Source organism: Artemia franciscana, chromosome 6, assembly GCF_032884065.1.
Source record: "Artemia franciscana chromosome 6, ASM3288406v1, whole genome shotgun sequence".
Taxonomy (NCBI): Eukaryota; Metazoa; Arthropoda; class Branchiopoda; order Anostraca; family Artemiidae; genus Artemia; species Artemia franciscana.
The window spans coordinates 13,851,071-13,868,110 of record NC_088868.1 but is presented as its reverse complement, the minus strand read 5'-3'; the positions used below and the strand labels follow the sequence as shown (position 1 = coordinate 13,868,110).

At 36.4% G+C, this 17,040-nt stretch overlaps 1 protein-coding gene across 1 annotated transcript in view; it reads right to left on the bottom strand.

Annotated features, from left to right (window-relative positions):
* The window catches only part of LOC136028083 (prostaglandin reductase 1-like), a 96,645-nt gene that overhangs the window by 23,337 nt on the left and 56,268 nt on the right, over positions 1-17,040 (bottom strand). The window contains exons 5-6 of the mRNA XM_065705694.1: positions 10,285-10,555; positions 3,454-3,565 (exon numbers count right to left, since the gene is read on the bottom strand). Of these exons, the coding sequence (XP_065561766.1) occupies positions 3,454-3,565; positions 10,285-10,555 (383 nt within the window). The remainder of the gene's footprint in view (positions 1-3,453; positions 3,566-10,284; positions 10,556-17,040) is intronic.

The window sequence follows — 17,040 nt, the reverse complement described above, 5'->3', positions numbered from 1 at the left end:
CCAAAGTATTTTTAGAACCCCTCATATGCGTAATAATCTCTGTTCGTTTTAAGTTTCAATGCTACTCCTTCCTTTCATTTGGAAAAATGTTTTCTTGTTTATTTTTCATTGTTTTCTTATAGTAATGCTAGAAAATCATGCGCCCTTTTCCTTGAATTTTTCTTCCCCCATGACAGATTCCTCCAAGGAGAGATCCTCCAACATAGCCCCCTCCCTTAAGCCCCCCCCCAAACAAAATAAAATCCCCCTGAAAACGTCTGTACCCTTCCCAATAACCATTACTATATGTAAACACTGGTCAAAGTTTGTAACTTGCAGCCCCTCCCCCAGGGATTGTAGGGAAGTGAATCATCCCCAAATACATAGTTATTATGGTTTTCGACTATGGTGAACAAAATGGCTATCTATAAATTTTGACCCGTTGACTCTGGGAAAAAAATGAGTGTGGGAGGGGGCCTAGATGCCCTCCAATTTTTTTGGTCACTTAAAAAGGGCATTAGAACTTTTCATTTTCGTTAGAATGAGCCCTCTTGCGACATTCTAGGACCACTTAGTCGATACGATGACCCCTGAAAAAAAAACAAACAAATAAACACGCACCCGTGATTTGTCTTCTGGCAAAAAATACAAAATTCCACATTTTTGTAGATAGGAGCTTGAAACTTCTACAGTAAGGTTCTCTGATACGCTGAATCTGATAGTGTGATTTTCGTTAAGATTCTATGACTTTTAGGGGGTGTTTCCCCCTATTTTCTTAAATAAGGCAAATTTTCTCAGGCTCGTAACTTTTGATGGGTAAGACTAATCTTGATGAAACTTATATATTTAAAATCAGCATTAAAATGCGATTCTTTTGATGTAGCTATTAATATCAAAATTCAATTTTTTAGAGTTTTGGTTACTATTGAGCCGGGTCGTTCCTTACTACAGTTCGTTACCACGAACTGTTTGATAGGAGTTTTCATAACTATATTGGTATCTAAGCTGTGGTTTGGTGAGAGTTCCACGTGTGGTACTAATTAAGTAGATTTTGTAATTACTTTGTCAATAGATTAAATAATCCATAAAAAAAGAAAATAAAGGGTATGCAATGTCACTCAAAGCATAGTTAGAGAACAATTCCAAACGCTTTGGAAATTTCAGGACCCAGTACTAAAAACAAAGACACCATCAAAATATTTGCCAGGAGTAGAAAAGGTACACCCACAACCCCCTTCCCCCACACATGACTATAAAGCCTACGCTACTTAGATTTTAATAAACTGAATACTTAGGGATATTTTTAAGGGAAGAGAATAAACATGATGTGTCTAAAAAAACAGACTTTCAGCCACCTCCCCACCCCTACCACAAACTGTACGTAAAATTGTATTCGTTATTATAGAATTTCAGCTCTAATCATGCATTGTCCCTTATCCATATCTTATACACTGACATAAAACCAAATGGAGGTTTGGAGTCACGGAAGAGAAGAGCATAGCAGTAAAGAAGACTCTGAGCTAAATACATAGGCAACAGATCGTATAGCGTAGCCAGGGTATGTTTCAAAGGAAATTAGTCCCCTCCCCCACCACCAAAATGTAAAAAGTCGTTCAGTTCCATTTTTTTGTTTTCAGAAAAAGCATATCCCTGGAATTCGCGGAAAGCTGCTCACAAAGCTAAAGATTTTCCTAATAATTTCTGTTTTTGAATTTCTATCGTTTTTTTCTAATTTGTTCTTTTTTGCAATCAGGCTGGAACGCATTAGAGTACATTTAGGCCAAATTTACCCCCCCCCCCCAAAAAAAAATTGGTATGATAAAAAGTTTTTGGAAATTCCAGTTATTTTTAATTTAATTTCCAAAGGCTTGATTCTTTTTCTAACTTTTTAAACCGAAAAACAAAACCTATTCCAGTGGCGGTTCCAACCCTGGGCAGGAGGAGCAGCTGCTCCCCCCAGTTTTTCTGAAATTAAATTGCTTTATCTTATATTGTAATGCTTCTATTAAGGCATATTACCCTCCCTCCCAGACAATGAGGGTTAAAACCACCACTGACCTATTCCTTAAACTCTGCAAAACCACTACTTCTTAAAATCCAAAATCAAAGACATATCGAATTTTCAACATTTCCTAGACAGATATATAACCCCAAAGTGTTGAGTTAACCCCACAGGTTAGTGAATCTAATTGTGGAAGGCTATTTTGACAATTTGTAATTTGGCTTATAGGGACCTCAGGACAGCTTCTCAGCAGCTTCACAAGATGAATTGACACTGTGAAGAAACTTATTCGAAAAAGGATTGGGCGATGGAAAATGAAAACAGCAAAAATTTTGCATTTTAACTTGAAAAGATTATTTTGAAGCTTTAAAATACTTCTTTAGATTTCGCGTACTTGGTGCCTCTCCCCCCTTCTCATCAAGCTATTCCCAAGTCAGGTGAACCCAAAATTAATAACAGAAATACAAAGGGTATATGAAAACTGATGAAGCGTTAAAAAAACGAATGAAAACATGGCTTTTCAGAAAGGTTTTAAGTTGAATAGACAAGCTTCTGACAACAAAAGATCGTACATTACACTGTTACTTTGAAATAATTTTTGAAAATTGGAGGGAAATTCTTACAGCAAACAAACTGCACTTTCGTAAAAACATTATCTCATTTTAATAAATTTGTTCATTGGCATACTAGAACACACAAATAAGCTCCAGGTTCTCAAAAACTCCATGAAAGGAGCTAAAATCACATAATTACCGGTTTTAAATCTGTTGCCAATTTAATACAAGAACCGCAGAATATTTCAGAACTATCTCGCTGGTTTTTATGTCCCACGAGCCTGCTGCTATAAAGAACTAAGTCCAGAAACCACATTAATGACGTTTTCTCTCGTTTAAGAACTTCTAAGCAAAATGTGCAGGGAGTGTTTGAGCCAATGACAACCATAGACTAGACACTTCATCAAAAACATTTTGTTACTATAGATACAGTACCTAAATATATACCCAATAATGTAGGAAATGCATTACAATACACAAGTAGGTAAACAGACATTGAAAAAGAATGGACCAGTCAGGTAATAAAGAAACGGACCTAGATAGCCTGTCTTGCCCGCCTCAAATATCTTAGGAAACCATTACTGGTGGTATAGAAGAAAAACGCAAGGAGCTCCCCCCAAAAAATAAGCTCCCTGTTACAAATTAATAAATTTAAGTTTATTACCTAGAGTTGGGTCCTTTGGATCATCGTTGTAAGCTGAAATAGCACCACAGGCAAATGTATCGCAATACACAAGTATGTAAACAGACATTGAACAAGAATGGATCAATCAGGTAATAGAGAAACGAACCTAGATAGCTTGTCTTGCCCGCTTCAAACATGTTAGGAAACCATTACTAGTGGTATGGGAGAAAAACGCAAGAAGCTCCGCAAAAAATAAGCTCCCTGTTACAAATTAATAAATTAATGTTTATTACCTAGGGTTGGGTTCTTTGGATCATCGTTGTAAACTGAGATAGCGCCACAGACAGAAACACGCCCAAAAGTATTCATATGATTCAACACTTCAGAGCTGAAAAGACCTCCGACCTAGAATAGAATTATTGTAACAAAACGGTGAATAATGAATAGTATATTAAGTCATACCAAGAATGATAATGTAGGATAATAGAATTATCCTACAGAGAACAGGCTATAATAGACTTCTATTTCGACAGATTTCGTTTCGAGAATTCAAATAGCAAAGCTGCATGAGACAAGAGGTTTAGCAGAAAAATGTGACCAAAATTTGTGCTTGGTATAAACAAATTTTCTTTTTGTCAAATTGTCAAATTGGCTATAAATAATTTTTGACCTAGAGGTACTTAAGGTAAAAAGGTACTTAAAGGTAAGTAAGTCTATCATAAATCACAGATCTATCAAAATAATCGTTTTTATAGACACTTAACTTCTTTTATTTTTATGGATAATCGGACTGTTTAAATAAACTTTTTTTTTACCTAAGTGATTTTTATTCAAAAAAGCCTTCATCAGCTCTGGTAGAGTCAAACATAGTTATTGACAATTATTTCCGCAATGAATCATCTAACTTCTGAAATAAAAGCAACATAGTGACTTATATGACAGCTCACCGGTTGTACGAGCCATAATACGAACAGTTAGTAACATGAAATTTGAAAGTATAAAAAAATACTTTAGTATTGCTCGAAATCGAGAATTTCAAGTTACGATGCGAGTTCTGAATTTAATCGACAGTCCTTATAACACTACTAAGACAGCTTCAATTCGGGCTTGCTTCACTTAGATGGAGTGGAATAGCCGTATATGAACTAAAGGATGAAAGTCAGAAAACTTTTTACTTAAAATCTAAAGCATGAAATTGAAATAAGATTTTTATAAAGTATGATTAATATGGTCTGATCATTGGCTCAGTGTTAGATAAATCTCATTCTAAACAGGGCTTAATTTAATGTTTCACTTTAGGCAAGCGAATTCAAACCACATACAAATATCATAAAAAACTTGTATACTGTGGTAAACACCCCAAATTGCTTAATGTTTCTACTGTACAGAAAATTGATAATGATTTGTGTTTTCAGTAAAGAAATAATTTTACAAGATCCAACAAATATCGAGAAATCAACAGTCAGTTTATTGTGAAGTTTTTACAGATCAATGCTGCAAAGCCCAAGATGCAATGATATTTGATTTTTATATTTTTTAATTTTACTCTTTACTTTTATAAGAAAAACTTGTCTTTTCAGCTAGTTTTGATAATTTTATATTTTTTTGAAAACTAACAAAACCTGAGAAAACGTCCTTTGTCTAACTTTGGTGAAAAAATGAAGATAGAAAAACAGGTCCATGAGACATTTGTTAAACTGTAGCATCAAACAGTTAGTATTATTATCAAATAGTGCATGGTAACGAATTGTAGTAAGGAGCAACCCGGCTCAATAATAACCGAAACTCTAAAAAATGGAATTTTGATACCAATAGTTACATCAAAAGAATCGCATTTTAATGCTGATTTTAAATATATAAAAGCCCATTTAATAATAAGTATTAATTTGATTTTAAAAGCCCCTTTCATATACGGAGTAATTTCTGTCCGTTTTAAGTTTTAATGTCGCTCCTTACTTTCAGTTAAAAAAAATTGTTTTTTATTTATTTAATTACAAATACGCTTTATTTCTGGCTACCTTCAAGCTTTCCCACAAAAGCAGGCTGGGTCGTCCATTACAGATAAGAACTGTGTAGGATTATCTTAGTATAAATATAAAACTCTTATAAAATAAAACTCTTAGGAGTTGGCCAGTATATCGTCAGCAAAATCTTACTGGACCAGAAGCTTGAAGGTAGCCAGAAATAAAGCTGATGTGTAATTAAATAAAAAAAAAACAAGTTTTTTTTTAACTGAAAGTAAGGAGTGACATTAAAACTTAAAACGGACAGAAATTACTCCGTATATGAAAGGGGCTTTTCCTCCTAAACACCCCGCTCTTTACGCTAAAGTTTGACTCTTTTTCTTAGCTCTACTTTTTAAAACAGTAAAAAACTTTAGCGTAAAAAGCGGGGCGTTGAGGAGGAAAAGCCCTTTCGTATACGGAGTAATTTCTATTCGTTTTACTTTTAATGTCGCTCCTTAGTTTCAGTTAAAAAAACTTGTTTTTTTATTTAATTTCTGGACGTTTTTGAATTAATGCATGCTTTGATGTTAGCTCTCCGCGCATAAATAATTCAAAAAGAATTTGCATATAATCTTTTTTTGGCTAAATGGCTTTCTCGTAGTTTTAATCGGAGGATTTTAAGAAAAAAAGAGCGTACTTTCCCACCAAGTTTCATCCCAATCCCTCCACTCTAAGCGTTTTCCAAGATTTTAGGTCCCCCCCCTAATGTCACCGGATCTGGTTGAGATTTAAAACAAGAGCTCTAAGACGCGATATTCTTCGAAACATCAAATTTCAATAAGATCCCATCACCCATTTGTAAGTTAAAAATACTTCATTTTTTCTATTTTTTTCTGAATTAACAGGCCCCCCACTCCCCCCCTCCCCAGATGGTAAAAATGGGAAAACGATTATTTCTAATTTAATCTGGTCTGGTCCCTGATACGCCTGCCAAATTTCATCGTCCTAGCTTACCTGGAAGTGCCTAAAGCAGCAAAACCAGGACAGACCGACAGACCAACAGACTGACAAAATTTGCGATTGCTATATGTCACTTGGTTAATACCAAGTGCCATAAAAACAGGTCCATGTGATATTTGTTAAACTGTAGCATTAAACAAAAGCTTTATTTCTGGCTCTTTTCAAGCTTTTCCACAAAAGCAGGCTGGATCGTCCGAGCTATGTAGGATTATCAAGTAAAATACTTTGGGGAGTTGGCAGTATATCGTCAGCAAAATCTTTCTGAGAAGCGGCGAAATGCAAAGAGTCAGTCTACAGCCTAGGTTGATCATGCGGATTCGCTCGATGAACTGCTTTTAGTTTTTGCAAAATATTTTCGACTAAGACAATCTCCCCAGTTATAATCTCCCCATGTTAAAACAGTTGAAGCTCATACGGTACGAGCTTCAGAAAAATTTATGAATCAATAGATTGCTTTCAAAAGAAAATCAGAGGCTTAATGCCGGTCGGGATTTAAAATAAGAGCTCTGAGTCACGAGGTCCTTCTAAATATCAATATTCATTAAGATCCGATCACCCACTCGTAAGTTAAAAATACCTCAATTTTTCTAATTTTTCCTATCCCTTCAGCCCCCCAGATGGTCGAATCAGGGAAAACAACTTTATCAAGTCAATTTGTTCAGCTCCCTGACACGCTTACCAATTTTCATCGTCCTAGCACGTCCAGAAGCACCAAACTCGCCAAAGCACTGAACCCCACCTCCTAACTCCCCCAAAGAGAGCGGATCCCGGTTACGTCAATTACGAATCTACGACATTTATATGCGTTTCCCAAGATTTCCCCCTCCAACCCCCCCCCCCCCAATGTCAACAGATCTGGTTGGTATTTGAAATAAGAGCTCTGCGACATGAGTTAATTCTAAATATTAAATTTCATTAAGGTCCGGTCACCCGTTCTTAAGCTAAAAATACCGCAATTTTTCTAATTTTTCCAAATTAACAACCTCCAGCTCCCCCAAAGAGAACGGATCCGTACCAATTATGTCAACCTCATATATATAACTTGTGCTTATTCTTCCAATCAAGTTTCTTCCCGATCTCTCCACTCTAAGCGTTTTCCAAGATTTCCGGTTCCAAGATTTCTGTTTCCCAACTCCAACCCTCTTTGTCCCCGGATCCAATTAGAATTGAAAATGGAGCATATGAGACATAAGATTCTTCTATATATCAAGTTTCATTAAATCCGATCACCCATTCGTAATATACCTCGATTTTCACGTTTTCCAAGAATTCCGGTTTCCCCCTCCAACTCCCTTCAATGTCACCGGATCTGGTCGGGATTTAAAATAAGATTCCTAAAGCACAAGATCCTTCTAGATATCAAATTTCATTAAGATCTGATCACCTGTTTGTAAGTTACAAATACCTCATTTTTTCTAATTTTTCCAAATTACTCCCCCCCCCCAACTCCACCAAAGAGAGTGAATACGGTCCGGTTATGGCTGTCACCTATCTTGGACTTGTTCTTTCCACCAAGTTTCATCCTGATTACTCCCCCCCAACTCCACCAAAGAGAGTGAATACGGTCCGGTTATGGCTGTCACCTATCTTGGACTTGTTCTTTCCACCAAGTTTCATCCTGATCTCGCCCCTTTAAGCGTCTTCCAAGATTTCCGGTCCCCCCCTCTAATGACACTGGATCCTGTCTGGATTCAAAATAAGAGCTGTGAGTTTCGAGGTCCTTCTAAATAGGAAATTTAATTAAGATACGATCACTCTTTCGTAAGTTAAAAATACCTCATTTTTCTAATTTTTGGAATTAGCCCCCCACTTCAACTCCCCCAAAGAGAGCGGATCCGTTCCGCTTATGTCAGTCCCGTGTCTAGGACTTGTGCTTATTTTTCCCACTAAGTTTCATCCCGATCCCTCCACTTTAAGCGTTTTCCAATATTTTAGGTTCCGCCCCCCTAATTCCCCTTCACCGGATCCGGTTGGGATTTAAAATAAGAGCTCTGAGACATGATATCCTTCTAAACATCAAATTTCATTAAGATCCGATCACTCCTTCATAAGTTAAAAATGCCTCATTTTTCTAATTTTTTGGAATTAGTCCTCCCCCCAAACTCCCCCAAAGAGAGCTGATCCGTTCCGGTTATTTCAATCATGTATCTAAGACTTATGATTACTTTTACCGCCAAGTTTCATCCCGATCCCTCCACTCTAAGCGTTTTCCAAGATTTTAGGTCCCCCCCCAATCCCCCTCAATGTCACAGGATCTGGTCGAGATTTAAAATAAGAGCTCTGAGACACAATATCCTTCCAAAGATCAAATTTCATTAAGATCCCATAACCCGTTCGTAAGTTAAAAATACTTCAATTTTTCTATTTTCTCCAAATTAACGGGCCCCCCACTCCCCCCCCCAGATGGTCAAATCGGGGAAAAGGCTTGGTTAATACCAAGTGAAAACTGTTACAAGAAAATTCGATCCACATACCACTCACACAAACACAGTCACCATCTTTCTACTGTTTATAAGCGACGGACAATATGCATAATCTAGGACCATGATTCTCAAAGTGGGGTCCGTGATTCTCAGGTTTTTTCATAACTGATGGCATATTTATTGGGCTCTTCGACTATTCTAAGAGAAGTCGATATTAATAAATTTTGATCCAATGTCATAGGGGTTATGGGGAGGCCCAAGTAGAGCTTCTGATCTACATTCAAATGAGCCTCCCCCAAGTTTCGAACACCTCTACATACAGAATGGCAGGTTAAAAATAAAAGAAATGATACATAGTGGAAGGCAATTTGCTCTTTAGAAAAGCAAAATTCTTGTGTTGACTCTGATATAATCCAAACTCAAGGTACTTAGCAAGTACTGTCACGATGAAATCACTAAGAAATTCCAAAAAAAAAATAGCTGTTGGAAACCTGACCATAGAAGGCATATAATACGGCAAGCACAATTATTTTAACGCATATATTATGCTATGAGAGGTAAAAAGCAAAATAGAATAACTGAGAAATTCAATAACTCCAAATAAAACCTATTTTTTATAAGGAAATAATATGTGCCTATACGATAAACTAAGCGGTATTACTGGACACTTTCTCCGGAAAGGACTAAACTGGGACGTGCTCAGGATTCTAGCCCTGAGGGCTCAGGGCTAATCCTACTGCTAGCCAGTAGCCTCACAATTCATACGAGTTTCCTCACGATTCAAACAAATACCATGAAACCGCTATCATGATTTTATCCTCTTTCCATAAAAAAAAAATCTTACGCAATGACTGATTTCAAGATATCAACACCATTAAATCTTTTAGTAAGCCATAAGGGGCAGTAAACCCATGCAAAAATATTTGAATAAGCGATAAACTGTGTCTTTTTCTCAAGGATCCCAGCTGGCGTACACCTGGGGCTCCGGGCTCACGGCTACCTCATAGACTCATAATTTAGACAAGTATTCTCAAGGCTGTGTTCAGGGGAGGGATTACGGAGTTTGAACTATCCCTCACCCCCGAAATTTTTTTCCAACTCGTAAAGAAGTAATAAAAACGAATAAAAACATATTTTCTATGTGTTTTTCTTGTAAAACCCCTTCCGAAAGAAATACCCAGCCCCCTTGAACAACGATCTTGGATACGACCATGAATGTACTTACAATTTGTGACTGCATTCACGATTTTAGCCTCTTCCCATTAAAAACAAAATTTTTATGTAATGCTGATTTCGAGTCATTAGAACCAGTAAACTATGCAGTAAAACATAAGGAGCATGGCCAAACCATTCGTTTTTTGGGGGGAGGTGGGGGGTATCAGCTATACGAACTAACTGATCATTTTTACCATATTTTCTTTTATCAGCCAAAGTCGATTCCATCAACTGAAAGCTATCAACGCCAAACTGCGAAACTGTAAACGACCAGGGCCTTGGCATTTGAACGATCACCATTGACAAACAAGGCTATTAACATTCTATGTTAAATTTTCATGTAGTCAAATATCTTAAAAAGGAAAAAGAAAATTTTTCGATGATTAAGCGTCAAAGGCAAACTGGTAACTCCCAAACTTTTGGTTTTTGACTGGTCACTAGTGATACACAACGCTCTTAACGTTCTGCGCTGAATTTTTACGTGGTTAAATATGCTTAATTAAAATAATATATTTCTTACGTTATCAAAATAGCAGTCAACACCATTTGGAGCGGCTTCTTTCAGGCTTTTTCTTATGTTGACTTTCTTATAGTTGAAAGCATGATCAAATCCAAGTTCTTGTAACCATTTAATTTTATCGTCAGATCCAGCATAGCCAATGACTTTGCAACCTTTTATTTTAGCAATTTGTCCTACCAGGCTACCAACAGCACCGGCTGCACCATTGACAACAACTGTTTCACCAGGTTTCGGCTGGCAGATTTCCAAAAATCCAAAATAAGCAGTGTTTCTAGATGAAAGACAAGCTTCAAAATAAAATAAATTAAGGCACATCTCATGTTTAGTTGCTTGTCAATTATGACAGCTAGGGAGAGGTTTTGAGCTTTCTTTGTTACTTTTTGTACTTTTCAGTTTGATTGTCGAAGGAAAAGTAAAAAACGTAAGAAAAGTATCGGAAAATGGCGCATGACATAAAAAGAAAGGAGCTAACAGGAAAATGAAAAACAAGAAGTTATGTGCTTTTTCTCAAGAAGTGATTAAATTAATATTTAAGCTAATATTTTGACTACATGATCAAGAGCTATCCTTAGGGAAAGAGAAGAAAAACCAAAATTAAGAAACCAATAAAAAATTCAACTCACAAAAATTTTCTCAATAAGACTAAACAAAAACTAAAAAACAAAACTAACGGAGCCTTAGTTAGCAAAGATTCAACTTTTGTGAAGCTCGCTGTTACTTATCGGAACAGTAAACTTCTCAGAACTTGTCGGCCCTGGCACGAGGCTCCTCATTCCTCAGCTAACAAGTGGCGAAAATCTCAGAAACTGTCAAAAATAAAGTGGCTAAACAGTCCTTATAATCTCTTAATTTCTGTAATCTTCAAGTTCTTGCATTAAAAAGCAGAGTGAGTTTTTTTTATTACTTGGACCTTTCTACAAAAGCAAAACCAAACAAAAGTTTGTTTTTTGAACTTTGGTCAAGAACTTTGTTAAAAACTTAAGAAATTTACAAATAATGCCATCCTCAGCTTTTCTTCAATTTAACAGATTTTCTATTTGCGGCAATCGAAAGGAACGAAACGTACAATAGTAACATTACAAAATGGCCCATAATTCAACTTGCCATTTTAAAATGATAAACCTTTTTTTGTGAATGAGTGCAGTTCAATAATTCTTTTTTTTAGTTACATAAGATTAGGATTTTATTTAATTTATGTATAAAAAGTAATTTAAAGTATCTTGACGTAACCAAGTGATGTGATTAAACAATGTCACATAGTCATGATTATGGCTGGCAGTGTTTCCACTTTAAACAATTTCTTAAAATACACTGCTTTTCCCTTTACAAGAGAGATTTTAAGAGAGAGAAAAAAAACGAGAAATCTAAATACAAAGGGGAGTAGTTATTTCTTTAGTTAATAGGGCATTAAAATTAGCATCATAAGAATGCATATGTAATGAACATAATTTTCATTAAGCATATTTTAATAGGTAATGGATACCCTGAAAAGATGATTTCCCAAATAACTGAAAAACGAAAAAAAGCTAACGGAGCCAAAAATTCAAGAAGATGATGGGTCAAATCAATACAAACTAATTATATAATTTCGCCGTATGTGTATAACTTTTCCCAAAGTTGTCACAGAAATTAAGAAGAGAACTAAGCAAGCATAATAAAAAACATTATTTAAATCTCGGCAAACCACTGGCTCGTTACTAAATAATGGAAAATATAGGGTTCCGAAAAACATACGAAGAGGTGTATACAAAATTCCGTGTTCTTGTGCTAAATTTTGTGTTATGTAAGCTAATTTATAAGTTACGTAAATCTTTTACCAATAAAAAGATTCGTAAAAAATTAAAAGTTCTAATTGCCTTTTTAATTAACCAAAAATCGGAGGGCAACTAGGCTTCGTCCCCCGCTCTTTTTTTCTCAAAATCATTCGATCAAAATTATGAGAAAGCCATTTAGCCAAAAAAAAATAAATATGCAAATTTCGTTTTGATTATTCCTCTGCGGAGAGCCAAAATCAAACATGCATTGATTCAAAAACGTTCAGAAATTAAATAAAAAAAAACAAGTTTTTTTAACTGAAAGTAAGGAGCGACATTAAAACTTAAAACGCACAGAAATTACTTCGTATATGAAAGAGGCTGCTTCCTCATCAACGCCCCGCTCTTTACGCTAAAGTTTAAGCGCCACCCCAACACCTAGTTGGTGGGGCGCTTCGCGCCCCCCCCAAGCCCCCCGCGCGTAAGTCGTTACGCGCCATATTAGTTACGCGCCATTGTAGTTGTGTCCCTGTGTCCCACCTGTGAATAGAGATAGATATAAATATATGTTTTTAACTACGTAAAACATGCGAATATACAACATTCTTCGCTGTCCCATTGTCTGTGCATATAAATAGATTGTCAGGTTTACTGACTCTTGAACATGCAACATATAATTGTCCATGGGAAAAACAATCCGTATTCAGATCTATACCTCATTATTCTAATGATGTGTCCCTGTGTCCCGGTCGTCATTTATATTCCCTGTGTCCCGGTCGTCATTTGTGTCCCGGTGTCCCAGTTTGTAATTTCTCTTTGAGTGTCCCGGTCGTCATTTATATTCCCTGTGTCCCGGTGTCCCGGTCGTCATTTGTGTCCCGGTCTGTAATTTCTATTCGAACAATCCCTGTGTCCCGGTCGTCATTTATATATCCCGCCTGTGCCCCCGGCGTCCCCGTTGTAGTTGTGTCCCTGTGTCCCGGTCGTCATTTATATTCCCTGTGTCCCGGTCGTGATTTGTGTCCGGGTGTCCCAGTCTGTAATTTCTCTTTGAGGTTCCCGGTCGTCACTTATATTCCCTCTGTCTCGGTCTAATGACGTCACCGTCAAAGCAAAAATGACGACAACTAATTTCATGACGTCAGTCAACACAGAAACATGACGTCACCTGATCCACAGACAGACAGACAGACAACTTATTTATATATATATATATATATATATATATATATATATATATATATATATATATATATATATATATAATATATATATATATATATATATATATATATATATATATATATATATATATATATATATATAATATATATATATATATATATTATATATATATAGGTTGATTTATATATATATAATTTGTGTAATATTATGTGTAATATTTGTGATTTATATATATAAAGGTTGAGATGGCTAGGCCACGTTCTACGGATGAAGGATGACAGATTACCGAAGATTGTCCTTTTTGGCCAACCGTCTGGGGCTACACGGAAAGCAGGTCGTCCTTGTCTGGGTTGGGAGGATGTCATAAATAAGGATTTAAAGGAAATGGGAACTTCCTGGGAGGGTGTAAAGAGGGAGGCTTTAAATAGATTAGGTTGGAGGAGGAGCGTGCGTAGCTGTGTTGGCCTCAGGCGGCTTGGTGCTGCAGTGAGTTATTAGTAGTAGTAGTAGTAGTAGTAGTAGTATATATATATAAATATATATATATATATATATATATATATATATATATATATAGATATATATATCTATATATATATATATATATATATATATATATATATATATATATATATATATATATATATATATATATATATATATATATATATATATATTAAAAATTAGCCACATGGTAAAGATGAATTCTATAATTGTTTAGTTCATTCAGGTTTTTTGCAATGTGTTAATATTTGTGATTTGGTAAAATTTATAATATTTAGTTTACCTATTGTTGCTAAAAAGAGGGATATATTAACAGGATAGGCTTGTTTTGGTTTTACTTGGTTGTTTTACATTTTCTGTTTTTTTTTTCATAGGCATGTATTTTGGGGGTGATACCTGACACGGGGATGCCATGGATATTCTGTGGTAGCCTCAACACTGTGCTGGGTAGAGAATTTAAAGTGGCGAAACCCTATATAGGCCAGTGTATTCTCCTGATGAGCCCTTGTGTTGGGTTGTTGCCTCTGAATTATTTGTCTATATTATTTTTTCTATTGCTTAGTAAATGACGACTTATACTTATTGACGACATGACTGCCTGTCCATGGATTATTCTTTATGGTTGATTGTGTATGGCTATGCTGTTTGACCTATGTGATTGTATGGATGAGTAGGGTTAAGGCCTCATTCAAGTGCTGGTCTATATTAATCACTAATTTAGGAAAACAGTCTTCCTTTTCACCTTCTGTCTTTTTTTTTTTTTTTTTGTGTGTTGGTGCTGTTGCATTGGTGATTTATCTTTTCATGATATATATATATATATATATATATATATATATATATATATATATATATATATATATATATATATATTATATATAAAAGTAGATAATAAAGTAGATAGTCTTTTTACATAAATTATCACTGGAAGACCGAATCCGAGAAGGCACGTCTATTAAACCAAATCGAGCAACTATTTTTCTGTTTTGGTGCCATCTAGGAAGCCGGAGGAGGAATTTGCAATATCTGAAATAAGCCGCGCGTAGAATATGGGGATTTTTCTTACGAAACAGATGAGCCATGCCTGATAAAAACAAAAGCACAGGGGCGCAATAAGTGTTATAAATCATGCACAAACCGTTGCGGTAGTAACGGTTGCAGGTCTGCAGTTGCAGGTCCCTGACACGCCTACCAATTTTATTGTCCTAGCACGTCCAGAAGTACCGAACTTGCAGAAGCACTGGACCCCCTAACTACCCCAAAGAGAGTGGATCCAGTCCGGTTTCGCCAATCACTTATCTACGACATTTGCTTATTCTAACCACCAAGTTTCATCCCGATCTCTCCACTCTAAGCGTTTTCCAAGATTTCCGGTTTCCCCTCCAACTCTCCCCCAATGTCACCAGAACTGGTCAGGGTATAAAAAAAGAGATCTGAGACATGAGTTCCTTCTTAATATCAAATTCAAAAATACCTCACGAACGGTCACCCGCTCTTAAGTTAAAAATACCTCAAGTTTTTTAATGTTGCCGATTAACACCCCCTCCAACTCCCCCAAAGAGAGCGAATCCATTTCGGTTATGTCAATCACGTATCTAGGACATGTGCTTATTCTTCCCACCAAGTTTCATCCTTATTACTCCACTCTAAGCGTTTTCCAAGATTCCGTCCCCCCCCCCCCAAATCCCCCCAATGACACTGGATCCGGTCGGGATTTAAAACATGAGATCTAAGTTACGAGGTCCTTCTAATATGAAATTTCATCCGATGAAATTCAAGATCCGATCACTCCTTCGTAAGTTAAAAATACCTAATTTTTTCTAATTTTTCAGAATTAACCATCCCCCCAACTCCCCAAAAGAGAGTGAATTCGTTCTGTTTATGTCAATCACGTATCTAGGACTTGTGCTTATTTTTCCCTTTAAGTTTCATCCCGATCCCTCCACTCTAAGAATTTTCCAAGATTTTAGGTTTCCCCCTCGAATGTCACCTGATCCGGTCGGAATTTAAAGTAAGAGCTCTGAGACATGATATCCATCTAAATATCAAATTTAATTAAGATCCGATCTAATTTTTCCAAATTAACCAAACTCCCACTCCCCCCCCCCAAGATAGTCAAATCGGGGAAACAACTAGTTCAAATTTAATCTGGTCTGGTCCCTGATACGTCTGCCAAATTTCGTCGTCCTAGCTTATCTGGAAAAGCCTAAACTAGCAAGCCCGAATTTGACAGACCGACAGACCTACAGAATTTGCGATCACTGTATGTCACTTGGTAAATACCAAGTACCATACAAAATAATTTTTCTCTGGGGGCGGCATATTTGGTTGAAGGTTGGCTTCAGTATGACTTATTTTGGAAAAGGGTTATTTCCAGGCTTTGGGTAAGCCATGGGTAGAAGTAGTTATAGGCCCTACTAAACTGAAGGAAAACTCGACTTTCTTAAAACTTGAAACCCCTTCCCCCTCGCCCTATTTTAGATATGGCTTGTGATACCAGAGCTCGATATGAGCCCTGATCCTAGTCATCTTTGGTCTAGCTTTCATTTGGATCCGTTGCTCCATTCGCAAGTTATACTAAATTAAACCAAAAGCTTGACTTTTTTCAGCACTTAAACCCTCTCTCCCTTGTTCTATTTGAGCTAGGGTTTTCATCTCAAAACTTGATGCCTGCCACGGTCTTAGGCTACTTTGGTTCAATATCCACTGAGATCCATCAATCTCTCGCAAGCTACACTGAATTAAGTGAAAAACTCAACTTTTAATTAAGCTTGGGTCTCCATCCCAGAACTCAATGCATATCATACTCTTAGACATCTTTATTCAATTTTCATCGAAATTCATCTCCATATGCAAGTTACAGTGAATTAAGTGAAAAACTCGAATTTTTTTTAACACTTAAAGCCCCATCGCCCTAATTAAGCTCAATTTTAATCAAAGTAGTTCAATTTCAATACAAATCCGCTATACTCGATTGCACAGACGGACGGACAGACAGACAGATCTCAAAAACCTATCTTGATGGATATTTTCCACTGTCCAAATAGGTGATGATACCTGCATGATGATATGCCATTGTTTTTCTTGTTTTGGATCCATTTAGCCAACATGGCTACCTAAGACGCTGTAAAATCCCTCTGTCCGTCCGTCTGTGTAATCACGTATAGGGGGAGAAACGTTGGTTGGATTTGGATGAAAATTTTGATGGTTACATTTAGTGCCAAGGATCATGAGATACATCAAGTTGAAAGATGAAGACCCTAGCTCAAATAAAACAGGGGAGAGAGGGCTTTACCTGCTAAAAACAGTTTTT